The 24,219-nt window shown below is 37.2% G+C and overlaps 1 protein-coding gene across 11 annotated transcripts in view; it reads left to right on the forward strand.

The window, feature by feature from the left end:
* LOC131040412 (ran-binding protein M homolog) overlaps positions 1-24,219 on the forward strand; it is a 179,128-nt gene that overhangs the window by 142,467 nt on the left and 12,442 nt on the right. For 9 of the 11 annotated variants that reach the window (XM_057973335.1, XM_057973325.1, XM_057973353.1 and 6 more), the window contains one exon: positions 19,796-19,855. The exons of the other annotated variants lie outside the window; for them this stretch is intronic. In XM_057973335.1, the coding sequence (XP_057829318.1) occupies positions 19,796-19,855 (60 nt within the window). The remainder of the gene's footprint in view (positions 1-19,795; positions 19,856-24,219) is intronic. 11 annotated transcript variants of the gene reach the window in all.

Consider the following 24,219-nt stretch of genomic DNA (forward strand, 5'->3'; position numbering starts at 1 on the left):
AGTCCGCCATGAAAGATCCCTGATGTATCTTTTAAGCTGACAGGCTGTAATTTTTAATTATTTGTTTTGAAATAAATTCTTCCTGTTTATTAAATGATCTTTTAGAGAGAGACAAAAGTTGCAGAAATGTCTTTTGTTTTTGTTTGTATTTTTCCAGATATAGGTAAACAATGAATAACAACAGCAGCAAATATGAAATAGGCTGGAAAATAATGTGCTATAATATAATATTCAGCCAATCCAGAATAGCTACAAATCGTACAAGACAAAATACATAAATGATATGCCAGCAAAGTATCTACCAACCAAAATAATGTTGCCGGTTGCAAGAAAGGCCATCCACGCACAATGAAAAGAGATGGCTAATGAATACCAATCAGCAACCCACGTGCCAGCTGGGAGGAGGCCGTACGACTGCTGTAGTCACATCCAGGCAGCCAAGGAACTCCCACGTGCCAAGCAATATACCCAACGTCCAAAGCCAAAGCTCTTCCAATGCTGAACTTGCACTCCAATCAAAGTCTGAAACCAAATGAAGCTGCTGAAACCTTCTATTGGGGTTTGCGTCCCAATATCCAAGCCCTAGGGTTTGCGTCCCAGTTCTCCAGAAATCGCTCCTCAGAGCAAATTCACAAATGCCTAGTTTGAAGATGTAAAAAGATAATAAAATAATGAGCCAACATCTCCTTTTCTCTCCCTCTCAAAGCTACTCAAACCCTAAAGGGAGAATATGCTTTTACCTTTATTAAATAATGGCATATTCTTAATTAAAAAGGCCTTTATGTATAGGAAAAACACCCCTTTCGTCAAATAACAAAACTCAAGGTGCCAGAAGGTCTCCGGATGATGAAAATAAGTTATAATAATTCAAGACCTTCCCAACGAGCTATAACACATATGCCTGCCTGACCAGAAGAAGCCAAAATCCCCTTATTACTCCAATTAGCTATATAAATAGCTTTTTTTAATTAATAAGACGCTAACTTAGGAAGTATTAAAAATATATCCTAAATAGCCGTATAATGCTCATCTGACTCCACAAGTCTGAAATGGAGCTTGCCACCTGTCTGTGACTGTTGTCGGAAATCATGGATCCTCAAGCAATCTTGTCCCTAAAATCTAGGGATGCTCGTAGAAGCTAGGAAACATACCCAAATCTCCTGAAACTGAACCCAAGGAATAGTCTCATGGTAACCCAACCTTGGGTACTGTCAAATCGTCCTAAATAGTAGGAATAGCCTCCACAAAAGAAGGAAATGCCTCCTAAAATTAAGGAACTGCTCCAAACTTGTCCACTAGTGCCAGAATACCAAATCCCAAACACTGAATATCCTCATTGAGTCTCTGTCCACCACTGTCAGCCTACAAGACCCCAAAATAAGCTGATTCACATGTCTCTGCTAGACAGAGCTAAAGAGGGGACATGATAGTCCTTCCCTCTTGGAGATGCTTGCCCACAAGCAACTGCAAAGCTAGATGCTGCAAAATAGACTCACCCTCCCAAGTGGCATCCTCTATGTGAAGACCTCTCCAGCGTACCAAATACTCCTGAATCATCCGGTTTCTTAGCCATCGTTCCCTCACCTCAAGAATCTCCTCAGGAACCAGAGTCAATTTACCTTCCTCATCCATGGGAGGCAAATTGGGTGATGCTGTAATATGTTTTCCCAGGGCCTTCTTCAGGCATGACACGTGAAACACATTATGAATTTTACTGCCAAGTGGTAACTCAACCTCATAAGCAACCTCCCCAACTCGCTTGAATACTCTATATGGTCTGTAAAAATGAGGTTTGAGCTTCTCAGCTCCCCATAAGCTATTGTTATAACTTAGACCAGCATCATGAATGAGGTTGTAAATGTTATTATACCAATGCCAACCAAGGATATCGATCCCGATCTCAATGTCCATCAAGTAGTCATATCTCTTCACACTCCCATGCAACTCAAGAGCTGATGTAGACCAAGATAAATCTGCAAGTGCATGGGAAATCGCAGTAGGACAGCCACTAACTACCAGAGAGTCAAGGAAGATTGAATCACCAACCAACAAACACATAGCTGCCATATCACATGAAATTTGTGACACATCCAAAGAAGAATTGTAGATGCCCTTATCACCAAACAAAATTGTTTCTTGGGTGGCTGTTCCACTACGAATGATATCCATAAAGTCACTGTGCTCATCCATGACTGCATATCCTTCAAATTTGTGATCATCATGAAAATCCAATGATGCAATATGTGACTCCTCTAAAATTGGTTTGCAATCAACATACTTACTTTGCTTATGCTCAATCTCTAAGTCTTCTTTTCTTGGAAGAAAGTGTGATTGAAGATATGCAACTCTTTGTCGTTTTGCCTGATTTAAACGTTTGTGGCGCTCCTTGATTTGTTGTAAGTGCTGCCTTGTCTAGACAAAAAACAACTTAACTTGCCGTGCTCTTTCTAGACCCCCTTCATTCAACCTTCCAGACTGTTCTATCTGAGCTGCTCCAAAGCGCATAAAATCAGTCCCATGGTGAGATGCATCATCAAGCTTATCGCACAACATGAATGCACCTTGTGTAATACCCATGGTAGAATCTCTAGCACTCATCTCTTCATGCTTAGAATTTGCATTAACTTGAAAAAGAAAAGTTATTTTACTGCTGTTATAAACATCAGAATGACTGTCATGCATTTGTGTCATGTCATCAACTCTTACAAGTACCTCTTTATTGAAAATAACACAAGCATTTTGAGTGCTATCACTTATAGAATATCCTTCATTTGTTATTCCATGTATCGTGGTGGCAAACTCTCGAGAATGAGAATGTAGACAACTGTTGTCTCTAATCAGAATTTTGGGCTCCTCCTTTATACTTTCTTTCGAATCATCAAACATCACCAACTCTTGACTTGTCCCATGTCTATCCTCCCAAAATTGAATGCCAACATTAGATGACTCGATAACATTGTCTTCTACATGAGTATGGGCTGCTAGCTCATTGTTATTACCTTTCCTTATGTTTCCTCTGAAGTCTTCAACACTGAATTGTACCTACACACTCTTGGCTGCCACATCTTCAACAATAACCATTAGCTTCCTTGGCTCTTTGTTCACTGCTGATATGCCTATTGTCGGTGTGTTATTGATTTTTCTTGTCTCAACTGAAGTACTGCTGTCAACATCAACTACAAACTCAGCATAAGATAAGTCTTGCTCCTCATTATGTATGGAGTAGTGTACGTCACAAACTTCTTCAGACTGATTTAATACTGTTGTTTTGATATAAACAAATCCAGTCCTCTTGGAAGAGACATCATCAAAATAACCATGCTTAACCAATGTATCATGTATACCAACATTTGCAAATTCAATTTCACTACTTGCTCCATGAATAGGATCTGCAAATTCATGTAATTGAAAGAGGATGATGCTGCTGTCCTTAATCATAGACTTAGGAATGATTGTAGCCTTTCTTCCATTACCTTGGAAAACTTCAATGCAAGAGTACACTTGCATACACTTGGCAGCCCAATCAAGTAACATATCAAGACTTGAGACTAGGACATCCTTACACTCAAGCAAAGTGTCAACATCATAAAGGTGAGACATCAACATACAAACTGATTTGTGTTCTTCTCTAACTGCTATTATAAAATCAGATTGTGGGCAAATAGAAGTTCCCACCACAACCTCATGCTTATTTATCCTTTCATAAATGTCAACCATGGTATAGTTGTCTTCACTATCCTTCTTGGATTTGTGCCCATATGAATTTAAAATATTTATGTCCCAATTTAGGAAATCAGAATTATGTTCAAACCTTCCCAAGGTGTCTTCATTGCCATTCCTTGTATTGCTCTTGAGGGTAGGTTCTCCTTTCATGAATGTTGACCTATGAAGTGTACCCTGCTGCAAGTAACATGGATTTATAGCTTCCATAGCTACGTTTAATCTAATCCATACCTTCACCTCCATGATTCCTATGCTTTTCCTTACCAATTGTCTCCAAGGTGTAGTATGCAAAACAAACCAAACATTATCAAAATGCAAGATCTTCTTAGAAGACAATCTCTTGGACTCCATAATAAGCTCTTTAAGATAAAATGCCTCATGTGACCTTAATAACTGTCCTTTCATTGTAGATGATGCATGATTAGCCAATTTGAAATGAAATATGTTCCATTCCACACAAATGGATATGTCACTTGTGGCTAGTCCATCAAGTGTGTAAATATCAGCATTAATGTTTTGAGTCTTCAAGGGGCTCTCTAAAAGAAGGAAGTCATAGACTTCATAAGGCAAACTAGACCAAACTGAATTTCTTGAATCATACCTCCTTTCTTCTTCACACAATGTAACATGCTCTTCTTGTGGGCTTACCTCAAGAAACTTTTCCCTTTTAAGCTCTTCATCTGCACATTCTTCCCTTCGAAGAAATAATGATCTAATGTATGACTCTCTTTGTCTTCTTGCATTATCAAGCTGATTGCATCTTTCCTTGAACTCTTGCAAGTGCTGTCTTGCTTGGGTAGCAAACATCTTTGCTTGCATAGCTCTATCTAACCAATCTCCATTCAACCTTTGGCAATGCTCTATATCTGCTGCCCCAAAGTACACAAAATCTGATTTATGATGGGTTGTTTCATTCATGCTAACCTCTGATTTTTCTTCATGTATGGAATTGGTCTCAACAATAGAGTCAACTAATTCACTAGAGAATGCATCTGTTTCATGTAACTCAACATTCATTCCTTCAGAGCTGTTTCTACTGTCATACTCTCCAACGGAATCCACCTGTAAGACACCTTGCAAGGATGTAGAAGTCTCATATGAATTATTCCCTAATGCTGAGATTTTATTTTCACCAATAAAATCTGCCTGGCTATCAAAGTCATCAACTAATTTTCTGCCAATCTCATTTGCAGACATCATTTCCTTTGCTCCTCCACTGCTTCCTTGGTTCTCAAATGATTCATGTTTCCTCCTTGGTTGATGACGTGGACTCAAAAGCATCAAGTCCTCTTCATCGGGTATTCCCATGAATTGTGTGAAGGAAAAACAGTCACGTATCTTTTTCGGAAGGGAACAATACTTGTCATAGTTGTTCATAACTGTATCATTCAATGTCTTTGCAGGAGACCTCCTCTTTGTACTAGTTGATGAAGTCATACCCTTAGAGTGTCTTATTCAATTTTTTTCCCTGTTTGTTTATTCTTAGACAACCCTGTCATGATGACCAATTTGGTTTGCAACCAAGCTTCAAAATAAAATCAAACTACTGATCTTCACCCAACAGGCTCGCAAGATCAAGGCTCTGATACCACTGAAAGATCCTTGATGGATCTTTTAAGCTGGCAGGCTGTAATTTTTAATTATTTGTTTTAAAATAAATTCTTCCTGTTTATTAAATGATCTTTCAGAAAGAGACAAAAGTTGCAGAAAGGTTGTGTCTTTTGTTTTTGTTTGTATTTTTCCAGATATAGGTAAACAATGAATAACAACAGCAGCAAATATGAAATAGGCTGGAAAATAATGTGCAATAATATAATATTCAGCCAATCCAGAATAGCTACACTCTATTAACAAAAGTCCTATGCTCTCTACTTAGGTTAGACATAAACCGGCTTAGAACTCCCATTGCTTGGGCTATATATGGTCTAGTATAAACCATTGCATACATTAAACTACCAACAACATTAGCATAAAGCAAGCAGTAATCAGAAGTAACATGATAAAACAACATCATCATCATCAGTAACATGATATCGTACCAGGCAAAATACATAAATGATATGCCAGCAAAGTATCTACCAACCAAAATAATGCTGCCGGCTGCAAGAAAGACCATCCACGCACATTGAAAAGAGATGGCTGATGAATACCAATCAGCAACCCACGTGCCAGCTGGAAGGAGGCCGTACGACTGCTGCAGTCACATCCAGGCAACCAAGGAACTCCCACGTGCGAAGCAATATACCCTACGTCCAAAGCCAAAGCTCTTCCAATGCTGAACTTGCATTCCAATCAAAGTCTGAAACCAAATGAAGCTGCTGAAACCTTCTATTGGGGTTTGTGTCCCAATATCCAAGCTCTGGGGTTTGCATCCCAGTTCTCCAGAAATCGCTCCTCAAAGCAAATTCACAAATGCCTAGTTTGAAGATGTAAAAAGATAATAAAATAATGAGCCAACATCTCCTTTTATCTCCCTCTCAAAGCTACTCGAACCCTAAAGGGAGAATATGCTTTTACCTTTATTAAATAATGGCATATTCTTAATGAAAAAGGCCTTTATGTATAGGAAAAACACCCCTTTCGTCAAATAACAAAACTCAAGGTGCCAGAAGGTATCCGGATGATGAAAATAAGTTATAATAATTCAAGACCTTTCCAACGAGCTATAACACATATGCCTGCCTGACCAGAAGAAGCCAAAATCCCCATATTACTCCAAGTAGCTATATAAATAGCTTTATTTAATTAATAAGACACTAACTTAGGAAGTATTAAAAATATATCCCAAATAGCCGTATAATGCTCATCTGACTCCACAAGTCTGAAACGGAGCCTGCCACCTGTCTGTGATTGTTGTCGGAAATCATGGATCCTCGAGCAATCTTGTCCCTAAAATCTAGGGATGCTTCTAGAAGCTAGGAAACATACCCAAATCTCCTGAAACTGAACCCAAGGAATAGTCTCATGGTAACCCAACCCTGGGTGCTGTCAAATCCTCCTAAATAGTAGGAACAGCCTCCACAAAAGAAGGAAATGCCTCCTAAAATTAAGGAACTGCTCCAAACTGGTTCACTACTGCCAGAATACCAAATCCCAAACACTGAATATCCTCACTGAGTCTCTATCCACCACTGTCAGCCTACAAGACCCCAAAATAAGCTGACTCACATGTCTCTGCTAGATAGAGCTAAAGAGGGGACATGACAAGCCATGTGTTGAGGTCACTCCAAAGTCCGCCCTAGGAGATGCATCCAAAGTCCGCCATGTGTTGAGGTCACTCTAAAGTGTGCCCTAGGAGATGCATCCAAAGTCCGCCATGCTTTGTGAAGGTAGAGAAAAGTCCGCTTTGGATAGCTTCAAAACTCAGCCCTATGCCTTGAGAAGGTAATGAAAAGTCCGCCCAAGTTTGATAAAGAAGATGGTGGAGTCATAAAAGTCCGCCATGCATGGTGAGAAGAAGAAAGGCCGCCCATGAAGAGAGCCTCTAAAAGTCCGCCCAAGTATGAAGTTGAACATTCAAAACTCCGCCCTACTCTTGGAAGTCAAATAAAGTCAACAAGAATGTGAGTGATGTCATCAAATCTTCCCAAAAATCAAACTCCTAATCAAATTAGAAAGTTGGAAATAGAGATTTTCAAAGATCATCGAGTTGAAAAGTCAACATGGAAACTCAAAATTAAAATTGGAAAGAAGATATTTTCAGATCAAAAGGATTTTCAGACTGAGTTCCAGATTAGAAACTTTTTGAAGATGCTAAATGGTAAGCGTAGTTCGAATTTATGGACTAAAAACAATTTAGAAACTTGCACAAGTAAAGGATTTTCAAACAAAAGAAGATGACAACACTTTCCCAAGATTTGAGTTAGATTTAGAAACACGAGTTGGATGATTTTGCGTGTTTCTAATTAGGAATTCAACTTCATTACAAATGCATCATTTGTAACTTCATTCTTACACCAAGAAGTTCGAAATTCTTTAGCTAAGGAGAGCATAAAGAAGTGTTTGCAGATTGGAGTTCATCTGGAGAAAATTTCAATATTGTTTGCAGTTGGACAAGCTTCTTGACAAAGGATTCACAGATTTTTGAGTGAAGCCAGCTGGTATAAGGAAGAATTGTTCATTCTTTCTGAGTTTTTTGAGAAACTTCCAGCCTTATTTCAATCTATTCGAAGGTGAAGTTGAATTTACGATGCAGATTTGTGCATTTTCTGAGTTTTTCAGAGTCATTGAAAATGATTTTAGTGAATTTATTCGAATTCTTAATGAAGGAAAATCATTTTTATTGACTAAGTAAAAGAGAGTTTTTGAAGTTATAACACTTGGTGTTGGATTGTGATCATAGTCGTCCTTAGGATTGAAGAATTTATATACGAAAATTCATTTTTTTGGCTAAGTATGAAAATGAAATCAAATCTTCAAACACGTAGCCATTCGCAGCCCCTATTTTCCTCAATTCACGAATTAATTTCTAACTTACGCTTCATTGTCTAATTGCAGATTCTAGGCAGTATGAAATTTCAAGTGGACAAAGACGCTCCTCCTGAGTCAAGGATGACTTCAAAGTGGAAGAATGTAAGCGACACTAACCTCAGGCACATCAATCTGAGGGAATTCAAAAAGTGAATGTTTGGTTTGGACAACCTCGTGCCTACCACAACCGCACGAAAGATGATGAAGAGTGAAATCGTGCATGTTGTTGGTTTTCTTCCCACCATGCAATGTACCGAATTAGTAGCTGAATGTGCTAGGCATTACAACCCCGCCAATAGAGATATTGTTGCACCCGATGGGAGAATATTGGCGAACATCAGTGATGAGGCCATCAAAGAAACCTTCAAAATCTCAGAGTATCATAACGCTGTGTACGTGACCAAGGATGAAGCTGATTGCATGTATCAAGATCACTTGGAGGAATATGACACCATTGTCAATCATTCCTGGCTGGATAAGCCAAGGAAAGGTGCCTCCAAACTTCAAAGGAAGAGCTTGGTGAGAGCATACTTCAAGGAAGATATCGGAGATATGATCGTTCTGCTGAACAGGATAATGGGGAATCCTCAAGGTGCTCTGTTCAAGCCCTGGATGTATTATTTTATTAATGAAATAATGAATGGAGTGAAGATGATAGACTGGGCTTGGATGATAAATGACAACCTGGATAGCCAGCTAAAGAACCTGGAAGCAAATAGGACCTTCTTCATCGTACCTGTTTTATTCCCTGGCTAGAATCTACAGATATAGAGGTCTCACTTGCAAAGGGGAAGTGGGAAACAAGGAAAACCAGTTTCCAGTCTATGATTGTTATCCCCAGCTCCACATTGAAGAAAAGTTCCATTTTAAAAGGGTGAATGATACATTTCTCATGTACATCACACGAACGTTGCAAGGTGGACTGCATCAGAGACTCTCTCAAGAGTCTATGGACTTCATCAGTAGATTTGGATATTGGTATATCCAATACTTGAAGTTCACTTACCTTAGAATTCAGGGGTTTATCGGGTCTATCTATAAGCTTCCAGCTTACCCTACCAACCGAGTTGTGTTACTCAAGGTTGTGAGGCAATTGGAGGGGTATATGGCAATTCAAAAAGATAAGCAGAAGAAGGTGAGAACCTCCTCTCTCACGATTGGGAATGGATTGGAAACATGTCCATCATCACAAGCTGCTGCCACTGCTGAGAAGGAATTGGCTTGGTATCCCTTTTATCAATACAAGGCGAGGAAGAATTTTGATCCGTTCCACAAAATAAAAAGGGTCAAAGGGATGACATTTGAGCACAGAACTGATTTAGAAGATTATTGGGCTAACACAGCCAATAGTTTCAAAATCAGGAAGAGATTTTGGTTGAGGATTCCCTTGAGCCTGGTAAGAGCGATGAAATTCTACCATCAAGAAAGCTAAAGTCATTGGACAAAGACACGGCTATTTGTATGAGCTATGCACAGAGCCCAACTTAGCCTTAATTCATGAAGCCACAAATGCAAATGAGGTGTGGCATAGAAGACTAGGCCATCTGAATTATAGGGCTTTATCATCTATGGGAAATCTTGTCACAGGTCTACCTAAGTTGAAGCAATATCATTCAGAGGCGTGCAAGGGATGTGCCCTAGGTAAAAATACCAAGGGTGCCTTCCAAAATAGTACTAGGAAGACAAGCAAAATATTAGAATTAGTTCATTGTGATGTATGTGGACCTATGTCTGAACCCTCTCTAGGAGGATTTTTGTATTATGTAATATTTGTTGATGACTATAGGAAAACTTGGATCTACTTTCTGAAATGTAAAGAATCAGAAGAGATCCTCAATAGGTTTAAAGAATTCAAATCACTAACGGAGAACTACTCAGGAAATTAAATTAAAATCCTAAGAACTGACAATGGGGGGGAATATACTTCAGAATTATTTAAAGATTTTTGTAAAAATTCAGGGATTAAGAGGGAGTTAACAATACCTTATAATCCTCAACAAAATGGGGTAGCTGAGAGGAAAAATAGGACTATTGTAGAAGCTGCCAAAGCCATGATCCTTGATCAAAATCTAAATATCAAACTTTGGGCAGAAGCAACTAGCACTACGGTATATATACAAAACAGATGTCTTCACTCCCACCTTGAAGATAAAACTCCTAAGGAAGTCTTCACCAAAATAAAGCTAGATATTAGCCACCTTAGGATATTTGGGTGTCCTGTCTATATACATGTACTTAAAGAGAAAAGACTAAAACTAGAACCTTTTGGAAAAAAGGGAATACTTGTAGGATATAGTGAAACATCCAAGGCCTATAAAATTTATATACAAGGTCAAAAAAACATTGAACTTAGTAGGGATGTAATTTTTGAAGAAGACTTAGCCTTCAAAAGAGCCCAAAGTACAATAGAACCTGAAATCTATATCCCTACTCCTAACATAGAAGAAGATCCTACTCCTGAGCTTTAGAGGGAGAATCTTGAGGAGACTATAGGAGAAACTCAAAACCCACCTAGAGAAAAAACTCAAGAAAAGACCACTATGGGCCACCAAGATTGTAACAGAAGCTCAGAACCTTGCTGCTCCTTCAGGAACCTTAAGGGAAAGTAAAAAGCCTAACCTTCAGGGAAAGTAAAAAGCCTAATAAATTCACTAGCTATGTTGCCCTTATGAATGATCTCTCTAAAGTTGAACCAAACAATGTATCAGATGCACTTGAACATCAAGTATGGAAGGATGCCATGTCTGAAGAGTATCAATCCATTATGAAGAATGATGTTTGGGAGATTGTTCCTAGGCCAACTAAGAAATCTGTTGTTTCATCTAAATGGCTTTTCAAGATCAAACATGCTGCAGATGGCAGTATTGAAAAACACAAGGCCAGATTTGTAGCTAGAGGGTTCTCATAAAGGGAAGGAATATATTATGAAGAAACATTTGCACCTGTTGCCAGATATACATCGGTAAGAACTGTACTAGCCATTGCAGCAGCAAAGGGATGGAAGGTACACCAGATGGATGTTAAGACAACATTTTTAAATGGTAAGATCTCAAAAGAAGTCTACCTAGAGCAACCTGAAGGGTTTGAAATTCATAATGCAGAGTCTCATGTATGTAGGCTTAAGAAAGCTCTCTATGGGCTCAAACAGGCTCCCAGGGCCTGGTATGAAAGAATTGACACCTATCTCTCAAAACTAGGTTTCACTAAAAATGATGGAGATCCTAATCTCTACTACAAAAGAAATAAAGGTGATATGCTGATATTGATTTTATATGTTGATGACCTATTAATCATAGGAGATGATCACCTTATAGATCAATGCAAGAAAGATCTATCCACAAAATTTGATATGAAGGACTTGGGACTACTTCATTACTTCCTAGGGTTAGAAGTATGGTAGAATTCCAATAATATTGTACTAAACCAAGGAAAGTACACCTTGGACATTTTGACGAGATTCAGAATGCTAAACTGTAGGCCCATGACCTCTCCTATGGAAACCAACTTACATAAACTTAAAGAAGCAGCAGCAGAATCACAATCCACTGATCCTACTCAGTACAGGCAGATGATTGGGTCCCTAATGTATCTATTAAATACAAGGCCAGATATCTGTTATGCTGTTAATGCTTTAAGTCAGTTTATGTGTGAACCTAAGGAGATACACCTGGTGGCAGTAAAACATATTATGAGATACTTACAAGGTACCCTAAACCTTGGTCTTAAATATGAGAAAGTTGATATAGATTTACACGGATTTACAGATTCAGATTGGGCTGGCAACGTGACTGACAAAAAAAACACTTTAGGGTGTTGTTTCAGTTTAGGTTCAGCCATGATATCTTGGATCAGCAGAAAGCAGTCTTCTGTAGCCCAAATTTCCATCGAGGCCGAATATATTGCAGCTTCTATGGCTGCCTGAGAGGCAGTATGGCTTAGGAAGTTGCTTGTGGGATTGTTTGGAGAAGCTATGAAACCTACTATTATTCATTGTGACAATCAGAGCTGCATAAAACTTTCAGTAAATCTAGTATTCCATGACAAGTCCAAACATATTGAGATCCCATACCACTATGTACGAGATATGGTTGACAGGAATGTAATTCAATTAGAATATGTTTGTACAGGAGATCAAACTGCAGACATTCTGACCAATCCTCTTTCCAGAGTGAAGATTGATCACTTCAGAAAAGGTTTAGGTATGATAGAAAGGTAATCTGCTTTGTAAATAAGATGCTTAATGTGTAAACTTCTTTTGTCATGTTGGGACATTTTGGGTTTCACCCCCTGTGTTCATATCTAAGAGGTGACGATCTCTCAGATTATGAACACTTGCATGCAGACATCATGAGGTGACGATCTTATGATTCTCTAAACCAGTTATCATGTTGGATCTTTGGTATGTCATGGATGTGCCATGATGGTGTTGTGGTAAAACATTTGTATAAAATGTTTGTGCACATATCACAACCTGGATAAGATGAGAATTTAACCATCCTCATATGTTTATCCATAGTATTGCGTGTTTAGGCAATACTGATATCATGTGTTCAGGTGATATCTTGTCATAATGAAATAATGAATCTTCTATATCACATGGTTAGGCGATACTCTATGTCACATACTTAGAGTGATGTTTTATATTTGTATCTTGTGTCCTGATGGTACTTCATATCATATGTATAGATGATATATATTCTTGGAGACTGACATTATTTTGGTTATGAAAGAGAAATGTGATGCAGGTTACTTTATCTATCTTCCAAAGCTTGGGAGTGCTAATGCATTAGTAGCTTCTGCAAGATAAGACTTCTCTAACCCGTTAATCTTCTTTATTCTGCTATGGTTTATTCATCGATGCTATTAGATTATCTGATTTATGCTTTCCGAACTGAATATGTTTATCAGATTGTAACATTGATCATGATTATGATATTGGCATTGGATAAAGATGGATTAGATTGACGACTTGCTTAACATAGTTAAGCGTCGATCTAAATGCTATCGGGCTAATAACCCGATAGCATATGTAATGCTATTTGTTATCGGGTTTAGTTCATACCGATAAACATTTATAATCGGGCCATTAACAAAGCATCATAATTAACACCGTTTCAACCGAGTACACACCAACACAATGAAAGGCACAAGGTGGAGTAGGACAACATCAAGATTCACATTGGCAAGATGATGGACTTCTCAACCTCAACGAAGCAATTACAACAAAGATGATCAACATTGTAACATCAAGGCATTGCAATCCACATGGGAGATGGCTCTACTACATCAAAGAGGTTTGAGGCATAGTAAAGAAATGAGGAAATTTTTGCAAATATCTTGAATTTTCAATGCCATTACCACATAGAGATATCCCTACATCATACACAATGATGATCTAACATAAGCAACGTGGAATCATATCAAGGATGGGTTCCACATTTTAAGACTAAGGATTATTACAAGGAGGTGGGATATTGAAAGTGCAATACTACATAAACATGAAGTTCCCAAGCAAGGGGATGAATTTGCACAAGGTGATCAAGGGTAGACCTCATGGAGTTTCAGGATGAACATCATCAAGGAAGTGAATTCCCAAGTATGGAGATGGAAATGCCAGCGTGATCGAAGCAAATAGTATCAGAAGAGTTAATCAAAGCTAGTCACTTGATCACTCTAAGATGATGCAATCTGGGAGTATAATCATCATCACATCATATCGGGCAATTGGAGATGTTGAGTATCAAGAGATATTGCCCCAAGCATCAATACTTCTTTGTGATGAGGTATCAAGTTTGCAAGGGGCAAGTTGAGGTGGAATCCTAGTCATCATCATCAAACCAATCAAAGGAGATTCCACATCAACATGTCCAAGTTCGATGAACCTGACTCATCCTATGGAAGCACAAAGTGTGAGATGCCTAACCTATTTCTCATTGGCAAGAACTCAAAGATGGACATGTGTACACCAAAAATGTAATATTTTCATTGGTCAAGATAAAGTTTGTTGTAACAAACCCTAATTAGGGTTTCTATTGAATTATCTTGGTCGTTGATTTGAGTATCATTATGAGCCATTGGAATGTAATGAGACCTCTATAAAAGGCTCAAGCCTGCCCTTTTGTAAGGGTTAATAGTGAGTAATTTAGAATAGAGTAGAGTAGGAGGAGAAGGTAGGAATTGTTGCCAAGGCATGTAAATAAACATACTTTTCATTGAAGTTATGGTGAATAGTGGTGTTTCTTCTACATATTGCATGGTTTCTTGTTATATCCTCAAATTAGATGAAATTCATTGATTATGATGGAGTAATGTGTGGATGTTGATAATTCTTTTTTTCAAACTATTTGTGGTTGGATGATTTCTAATTCCAGTGCATAGTTAGCTTGAACCTCAAATTGTGCTAAGCTCGATTGTGGAGATATGTTCAAGTTGCACCATATTTGGGTATTTGAATGAATGTTCATGATATGAAAATCTTTTATCATCCTTAGAAGATTGCACTAGTTTTGTAGAGTTGTTCCTAGCATGGCAAAACAAAACTTGGTTTAAGGAATGTATTCATCATGCTTCATTCATTGTCATCATTGATCTTGGGAGTAGCATAGTCTTTCTAAATGCTTTCCTTTTTGCCTTTTATTTTCCAAGCAAGTTGAGTTAGTTTCTACATTCGATCAGAGATCAAGCAAAACATAAGTCCCCTTGTGATTCCAAAAAAATCACATTGTAAACACTGAGTCTATCCACAATATTTAAGTCGCATAGTTCACATTGTAAACCTTGGAGCTGCTTTGATTGATCACTTTATTTAGCATTCAAAGTTTCTTTGTTTAGCATTCAAAATTTCTTTGTTCAAGAGAGGATAGAATGCCTTGCTATTTTATTCTATGTTCGAGGTGCATAAAAAACACATCAATAGGTTCTTGAGGATTTTCCACTGTACAATGGTCTTGATCTTGTGAGGGTCCACCTTGACTACCTCATATGACACAATTTGACCTAGGTACCCCAGTAATCTGACATTGAACACACTTGGATGGCTTAGCATAAAGTTGATGCTCCTACAAAATGTCCAAAACCTGATTCACATGCTGCAAGTGTTCATCCCAAGTTTTTCTATACATAAAGATGTCATAAAAAAATGCCAAAACAAATTTTTGCAAAAAGGGTTTTGTTGTGATGTTTTCACACATCGCCCCATTGCAAATGGGGACCCATGTTTTTTGCTTTTTAGGGTTTGTTTTCTAGGTCTTTTAGGGTTTTGTTAGTTAGCCTTTGCATTTTGAGTGTCGCCCAGGTGATCACATGGATAAGCAAGTCCGGCTTGAGTGATGTCTTGATCCTGAAATTTGGCTAAGTTTGGAATGTCCTGATCCTGAATTTGACTAAGTCTGGAAACTGAAAAACCTCAAAAAACTAGATTTTGCAATATAACTCCTGGAGGTCTGAAACCACTCTCAAACATCCTGAAAGTATATATGGAATATAACTTAAAGTATGGGTTATATTCCATTAAAATTGTCCTGATAGAGAGTTCGAAAAATCAAATTTCGCTCCTGACCTTCACTGAGGTTCCAGAGCGAAAAGCGCTCCTGTCCCTCTCCAAGGGTCCAAGGCGAATCGCTCATGTCCCTCACCAAGGATCCAGAGCGAAAAAGCTTAGTGGAGTCATTCCTGACCTTGTTTGGACAAATTGAGACATCAAAGGCATGAAGGAGGACGTAATCAACCCATTGAAGATAGTTTTGAAAGTTAACAAGGCATAAATGAGCTCATAAAGGCCAGAGCGCTTCTGTCCCTCTCCAAGGGACCAGAGCGATTTTCCCTCAAGACAAGTTTTTGGCAAAAGGAAGGCAAGTTTCGCGTTTGAGGTGGGTGAAGGAAGGCGCAATCGATCCGTTGAAGATAATTTTCGAAGCTAGCAAAACACAAGTGAGCTTATAAATGCAAAATCGCTCCTGTCCCTCTCCCAGGGACCAGGGCGAAAATGGTTCTAAGGAGCATTCGTTCCAAAAATTGAATAGATCAAACTCAAGGTTTCAAGTAAAATGCCATTTTGGACGTCCAGGATGAAGTGTTGAACGTTAAAAACAAGAATTGCAAGGCTAAAGTGTAAGGGCGCTCCTGTCCCTCTCCCAGGGACCAGAGCGATCTTGTTGATGTCCATTATCTTGCCATGCCTAGGCGCCAATATTATCTATGACACATTAAATGCCAATTTTGATAAAACCTTGAAATATTTTTGAAATTAAATTGACATTTAATAAGTGCGCAAAACATTTAATAATTAATTTATGCCTTTAAAAAATCGAAATTTTAATTATTGAGGCATTTGAAATTAATTATTATTAAATTAAAATTAAAAGATGAAGCGCTTGAGGTATTATTTTTATTCATTTTATCAAGTCGGCCTCTTCTTTTTTTTTAATTTTATTTATTTTTTGCCTTTACTTGCAAGGTCGGCCTCATGGGTAAGTGGAAGGTGAGCGCTCTATATATTGGAGGTGTTGTTTCACAATTCAAATCATTCAATCATCCTTTCAAGTGCGATTTGGAGAAGCAAGGAAGGAGGTGCGAAATCTAGCTTGTGTGGAGCGAATTTTTACCAAGTGTGTAGGCTAAGGAAGGCGAAATTCATCTTGAAGGCTATTGGAGAGGCGTATTTCTTGCTAGATTGGAGGATAATTTCCAGATTTTTGAAGACATTTGAAGGCGAATTTCCAGATCTTGAAGAAGCTAGTGGAAGATGGAGTTCTTTTCCAAGCTAAAGGGGGCGCATTCTGCTAAAGGGAGTCTTGATCTACATTTTGCCTAGCGAATTCTCCTATTTTTGCATCATTTTTTAGAATTAATTCCCAAGTGGAGGTGTCAAGATGGTGACTCCCAAGCTCGAAAGATCTACAAATCGGAAGACTCTCCTCAAGGAAAATCAAGCCAGATCAAGGACGATCAAGCAAGAACAAGGGCGACCTCCTCCAGCCTAGCATCGACAAGGACGACCTTCTTTGGACTAACGTCATCAAGGGCGACTTCTCCAATCCAGTATTCCAAGGCGAGGTACATCAATCATCCTGCACATCAAGGACACAAGAAGTTAGAACAAGGGTTCGTTGAAGAAGCAGATAGTTCCAGATGAATTAATTAAAGCTAGCTTCTCAACAACATCAAGTTGAATATTTACCAAGTTACAAGTGTCAGACGAGGTGGCATCCTATTCATCACTTCTCCAGTCAGTGTGGTCCACCTCAACATGTCCAAATTCAATGTACCTAACCCATGGAAGGTGGCACAAACTTCGATGTACCTACCCCGGCTATCCATTGGTCGATTTTTCCAGAGAGGACATGTGTCCAAGCAATACAATTTTATCATTGGTCAAGCATTAAATGTTATGTAATGGTTGTAACAAACCCTAATTAGGGTTTTTATTATTGAATCCTGGCCATTGATCTCAAATTGATCTTAGCCATCGAATTGTATTGTGGGCACTATATAAGCCCTGGCATTTCATTTTGTAAAGGGAATTAGCAATAGTTAGAGAGTTGAAAATAGTTAGGATAGTTAGAGAATAGTTGGAAGCAATTAGAGTAGAGTAGAGAGAGAAGGCAAAGATTGTTGCCAAGATGTTGTTGTAAAAGACTTGTAACTTCATTGAAGAAATGGTGAAATTTATGGGTCGATTCGACAATTTGCATGGTCTTTATACTTCTCATATTTGATTTCATGTTATTAGATGAGTGGAAGAAATGTGCTTGATTGATGATGGAATTCGTATATCCATACTACTAGCAGTTTGTTGATTGCAAACTTGCCTTGTGTAGTCAACTGGAATCATTCAGCTTAAGCTTAACTTCAATTGTCGCTTCTTCATTGATATGCATCAACCTGATGGTGTCTATGCCTGCAGTGATGATTTGAACATCATAAAGCTTTCCTTCGAAGATCGCACTAGCCTTGTGGAGATGGTCCTGCGATGTCAAAACAAGACCTAGTTAGAATTTCATCAAAGATCAATCATTGCTCCTACATTCCTTAGTATTAGGATTAGATTCTTTCCTCACCCTCCTCTTTTTTCCTTTTTTTCAAGTCAAAGTTAGTAAAATCCTGTGTCCAGCAATATTCAAAGCAAATCAGAAGTTCAGGCATCAAATGTAAGTCCCCTTGTGATTCCAGCAAATCACATCATACCACAGAGAGCTTATCCACACGTAGAGACCCTACATACAAGAACCTTGGAGTCATCCTGATTGATCCTTTTTCGCGATATCTTGAGCAATCAGAGGCTTTATTCAAGAGAGGATAAGGTACCTTTAGGTATTTTATTCTGTGTTTGATAGTGTACAAAATACACGTCAACAGGTTTGAATATTGATTTGATCAAACTTTGAAATGTAGATAGTGCATTTGTGAGGCCAAAAGGCATCATAAAAAATTTATAGTGGCTCTCATTGGTTCCAAAAACTGTTTTATGTGCATCCTTATCTCTAATTCAGATTTGATGGTGACTAGAAAGAAGATCAAGGTTGGTAAAATAAACAACACAATCAAACTTATTTAGCAGATCATCAATTATTGGATTAGGAAACTTATCTTTTATGGTTTAGTTGTTGAGCTCTTTGTAATCAGGAGAGATCTTCCAAGTGTCATCTTTCTTGCGCACCATTACAACTAGAGAGGATTAATCACTTTGACAATGCTTGATAATACTTGCCTCTAGCATCTCTTAAACCATCTTTAGGATCTCACTTGAACATATGGATACCTTTATATAATATTCTTAGTGAGAATGCAATTTGCAATACGATGATCATAAAGTAACTACTAGCTCCTATATATACCTTGCTTATGCCTTTGATGCCATCTAGGCCGACTTAACTACCTATATAAAACTATTTTAAAGACCATCTAGCTTAATTAAGAGTTAAGGTAGCCACAAGACGATTACTCATAACCTTATGCACATTTAAGACTATGCCTTTGTTTCTTGTCTTCTAGGTGCCATGAGGTAACCTGCACAAAGGAAGAATATAATAGGAAATATGGTGCAATGAGAATACAATTTAAGATATGATGATCATAAACTAATCATTATCTCCTTTACATATCCTACTTAAGCCTCTATGTCATCCAGTCTGACTTAACTACCTATATAAGACTATATCAATGATCATATAATTTAATTAAGGTAGCCACAACTACTCTTAACCCTATACACACTTGAATTAAGGGCATAACAAACCTTGTTATCGAGTCCATCAATCTTTTGGATTCAAGCTACCAAACCTTATCTTTTATCTGATCACTAAGTGTTTTCTAATTTGAAATGCAAAATGGATACTTATCAAACTTAATGTTATATAATGGGTAGAATGAGTCACCTTTATGGTTTCTATGGGTTTCCTTTGTGTTGCCTTTTTTTGTGCTAAATCTTTTTTTTTGTTCTTATTTGGAATGTTGAACTTGCATGCATTGTTAGTGAGCTGGGACTTGTAACGTTATTCTAATATATATTTAAGATATTAGGTTTTAGCTTTATGAGAACTATTTCTTTAGAAGTCAATTTTGATGCTGGTGTGTTTTTGTTTTTGATGATTTTGTGATGCAGGACAACATGTCAACCATATGCTTTCTTCTTCATTGCCAGAAGTTCATCGAACTTGTTGCGGTGATACTCTTCATTAAACTTCTTAAAAGAATGCATGTTACCATAGCTTGATACTATTTCTTGCAAAACTCATATGCTTAATTGTATTCTATATACTATTGAATTCAAATGCTTTAATTTTAGGAGAGAAAAGGTTGAATTTATTGTAGGAAAAATCATTCACACTTAATGTGATCTGCTCTTGTGTTTTGTTTGTTCAAGTGATTGGTTAATTTTAATCCATTTACCCATGTCAATGATCAGGGTATGCAATATCTTGATGACTATAGTATCATCTAAATGTCTTACCAACAAAAGGTTCAGAGAAGTGAAGTTGTTCTTTACAATAATACACAAAACAAATTAAAGCCTACAAGGGAAAATTACGAAGTGGTATTCTTTCCATTGACAATTAATGCAAATTTTTCCTAATAAATTTTTCATCAAAACTAATAACTTGCTGTATGTAATTGCACAAATTTTATTCTGAGAAATCTCTTTTTATATCTCATGTTTTTACTAGCTATCCTAAGTCCTCCATTATGTTATTTTTGACCTATTTGATTTTCGTTCCATGTCTTCTCTTCAATAGACATTACCTTTTATGTTTGGCATGATGATTACTGTATGCCAAAAATGTGGTCTTCAACCTGCAAGAAGAAAAACACTTCAAATACACCAATGAAGCATTGCATTAGGGTTAGAAATCATACACAAGTTAGTGGATTTAAAACTCCTAAAGTCGCCTCATTGTCCTCTATCTCTAAAGATCTTCAAGATTCAAGGTGGCCCTCACTTGGAAAAGCACTTAATCTCTTAGATGACAACCTAGAGAATGAGATTTTAGTGATGTGCTAAGATCAAAATGGATGCAACTAAGATATTAGCTAAGATGAGATGATGGATGAAGATAGGATGCAAGATGCAAGACTAGATGATTAAGATGTTAAATGTATTCTAAATTGAAGATTAGATGATGCGAGATGAGTTAATTAAACTAGATGAGTATAAAATACTATGAGATGATATGCCAAAATGAAGCTAAAACGCTAATGCTAATGCTAAACAGCTTGGATGCTTGAAGATGACAAGACAAGCTTTTATCCAATGAATAAAGATATTGTCCAATGGAGAAAATCTTGTGCAAAACTCAATGTGTTGAAAATGTGAAGTTTTGTAAGAGCATTAAAAACTCTTTGGAGACCTTGGAGGTTATCTTGTTGGAAGTTAGATAACCTTCAAGACTTTTGTCAGAGTCCTACAAATTTGGGGAACTCAACAAACTTAGCTTGCTGAAAAGATAAAACTTTAAATGCATTTAGAAGACTTTCTTCCAAAATTAGAAGTGACTTCCCCAAAATTTAGGGATGTGACCATGATAGAAGAATTAGACTAATTAAGTGGGTTTTGAGAGGTTCTAGAAGAATGCTGAGGAAGTTAATGGAAAATGTAAGAGAATGGAAGTGGGAGAAATAAGATTTTTTAATTAAAATAAAAAGATTTATTTCAACTAAAATGAATGCAACTTGCATTTGGATAGATATTTAAATAAATATTAATTTATTTAAATGTGAATGTGAATTTTGGATTTTATTTAAATAAATCTTAATTTATTAAAATGAGAAAAAGGGGGATAAAACATTAAATGCTTGAAGACTTTGAGGGAAACCATTAAAGGCTTAAGAAGACTTTAAGGGAAACCATTAAAGGTTTGAGAAGACTCTAGAAGGAAGCCATTGAAGGCTTGAAAACTTTAAGGGAAGCCATTAAAGGCTTCAAGTGGGTGGGGATAAATAGGATTTCAAATAAATAATTAATTTATTTAAAATTGTGGTGCAACTTGTATTCTTAGGAAAATGCAAGTGGGTGGAAGAAAATAGGATTTTTTAGATAAAATAAAAGATCTTTTTTAGCCAAAAGGAGATGCAACTTGCATATGTTGTAAAATGCAAGTGGGGTGAGGGAAATAGGGATTTTTAATTAAATGTAAATTTAATTAAATCAGATTTTAATTAAATGTCGAATTCGATTAAAATGGCTAGAAGGGGATATTTAATTAACTGTTGAATTTAATTAAAATGGCTAGAAGGGGATATTTAATTAAATGTTGAATTTAATTAAAATGGCTAAAATGGGATATTTAATTAAATGTTGAATTTAATTAAAATGGTTTAGATAGAAGAAAGGGGAAATTAATTAAATCTTTAATTTGATTAATGGTTGATTAGAAAAAAAAGATATTGATCAAACCTTAGTTTAGTCGATAGGCGGATTAGGGTAATTAAACAAATATAAATTCATTTAATTAATTGTGCAAGTTTTAGGTGTCTACAATTACATATGCATATGTTTTCTTCTTAGGAATGGCTATCAACTGCTTTTGGTTGTTTTGTATGGTTAAGTAGTCGTCAAATTTTGTAAAATGGCCCCATTTGAATATGTAGATGATCATCCCTATGTTGGCCAGTATGCTTTTTATTGTGGCAATCATCTTGGATTAATATTCATTTTTCTTGCTATCAATAATAAAGACATACTTGACGTTAGTCTTTGGTTATTCTGGAGTTCTTTGTTTTATGTGGTCATGATTTGTGTCTCTTTGAGTATCCTAAATAGAGGAAATAATGAACAAATACTCTCTTACAAACCTATGGTATTCATTTGGAGTTCAAGTTTTAATTTGATTTTTAAAAAATATTTCTTGGGAAAGTGTGGAAGATAGTGATGTATTTGGAAAATGAAATATCTGTTGATGTGTATTTTGTACACGACCAAACACAAAATAAAATACCTAAAGGTACCTTATCCTCACTTGAGCAAAGTTTCCCGACTGTTGAAGATCTCGCCGAAGGATTAGTCGAGGCAACTCCAAGGTTCTTGTATGTAGGATCTCTACTCGTGGATAAGCTCTTCGTGGTATGATGTGATTTTGCTGGAATCACAAGGGGACTTACACTTGATGACTGAACGTCTGATTTGCTTTGAATATTGCTGGAACACAGGATTTCACTAATCTAGATTTTGAAAAAAAAGGAAAAGGATGAGGGCGAGGAAAGGATCTAATTCTGACACTAAGAATGTAGGAGCAATGAATAACCTTTGATGAAATTCTATCTAAGTCTTGTTTTGATATCCTAGGACCATCTCCACAAGGTTAGTGCGATCTTCGGAGGAAAACTTTATAATGTTCAGATCATCGCTACAAGCATAGACACCATCAGGCTGATGCATATCAGTGAAGAAGCGACAATTGAAGTTAAGCTTAAACTGAATGATTCCAGTTGACTACACAAGGCAAGTCTACAATCAACAAACTGCTAGTAGTATGGATATACGAATTTCACCATCAATCAAACACATTTCTTCCACTCATCTAATAACATGAAATCAAATCTGAGAAGTATAGAGACCATGCAAATTGTTGAATCGACCCATAGATTTCACCATTTCTTCAATGAAGTTTTACAAGTCTTTTACAACAACTTCTTGGCAACAATCTTTGCCTTCTCTTTCTATTCTACTCTAATTGCTATTCTATCAACTAACTATTCACTATTTCTAACTATTCACCTTCTAACTACTGACTAACTATTAGCCTTTACAAATGAGGAGCCAGGGCTTATATAGCGCCCTCAATACAATTCAATGGCTCAGATCAACTTGAGATCAATGGTCGAGATTTTACAATGAAACCCTAATTAGGGTTTGTTACAACAAACTCAATTCTGGCCAATGAAATAATTGCATTATTTGGACACACATCTTCTCTGGAATATTCGACCAATGGATAACCGGGGTAGGTACATCGAAGTTTGTGTCATCTTTGATGAGTCATGTACATTGAATCTGGACATGCTGAGGTGGACCAACCCAACTGGAGGAATGATGATTGGGACGCCACCTTGTCTGACACTTGCAACTTGGTTGATGTTCAATTTGATGATGCTGAGAAGCCAAGACTATCTGCTTCTTCAACGGACCCTTGCTTTAACCTCCTTTGTCTTTGATGTGCAAGATGGATGGATGGATGGATGATGCTGGACCGGAGAAGGTCGTTCTTGATGATGCTAGGCTGGAGAAGGTCGTCCTTGATGATGCTGGGCTGGAAGTGGTCGTCCTCGATGATGCTGGGCTGGAAGAGGCCGTCCTTGCCTTGGCCTGGTCTTCTTTCATCTGCAAAACAAACCATAAGATGATTAAGGACACATAATATATTTATTCTAACATAGCATTTTCTTCCTTAAATCATCAACAAGAAGACATCAAAATGAAGTTTGTTCAAGATTCTTTCTAGGGACAGGCCCTATAAGAATTTCGCCTTGGACACTCTGGAAGGGGCAAGAGTGAAATTTGCATTCTTGGCCTACTTAGACCTCTTTTCAACA

Source organism: Cryptomeria japonica, chromosome 3 (genome assembly GCF_030272615.1).
Source record: "Cryptomeria japonica chromosome 3, Sugi_1.0, whole genome shotgun sequence".
Taxonomy (NCBI): domain Eukaryota; kingdom Viridiplantae; phylum Streptophyta; class Pinopsida; order Cupressales; family Cupressaceae; genus Cryptomeria; species Cryptomeria japonica.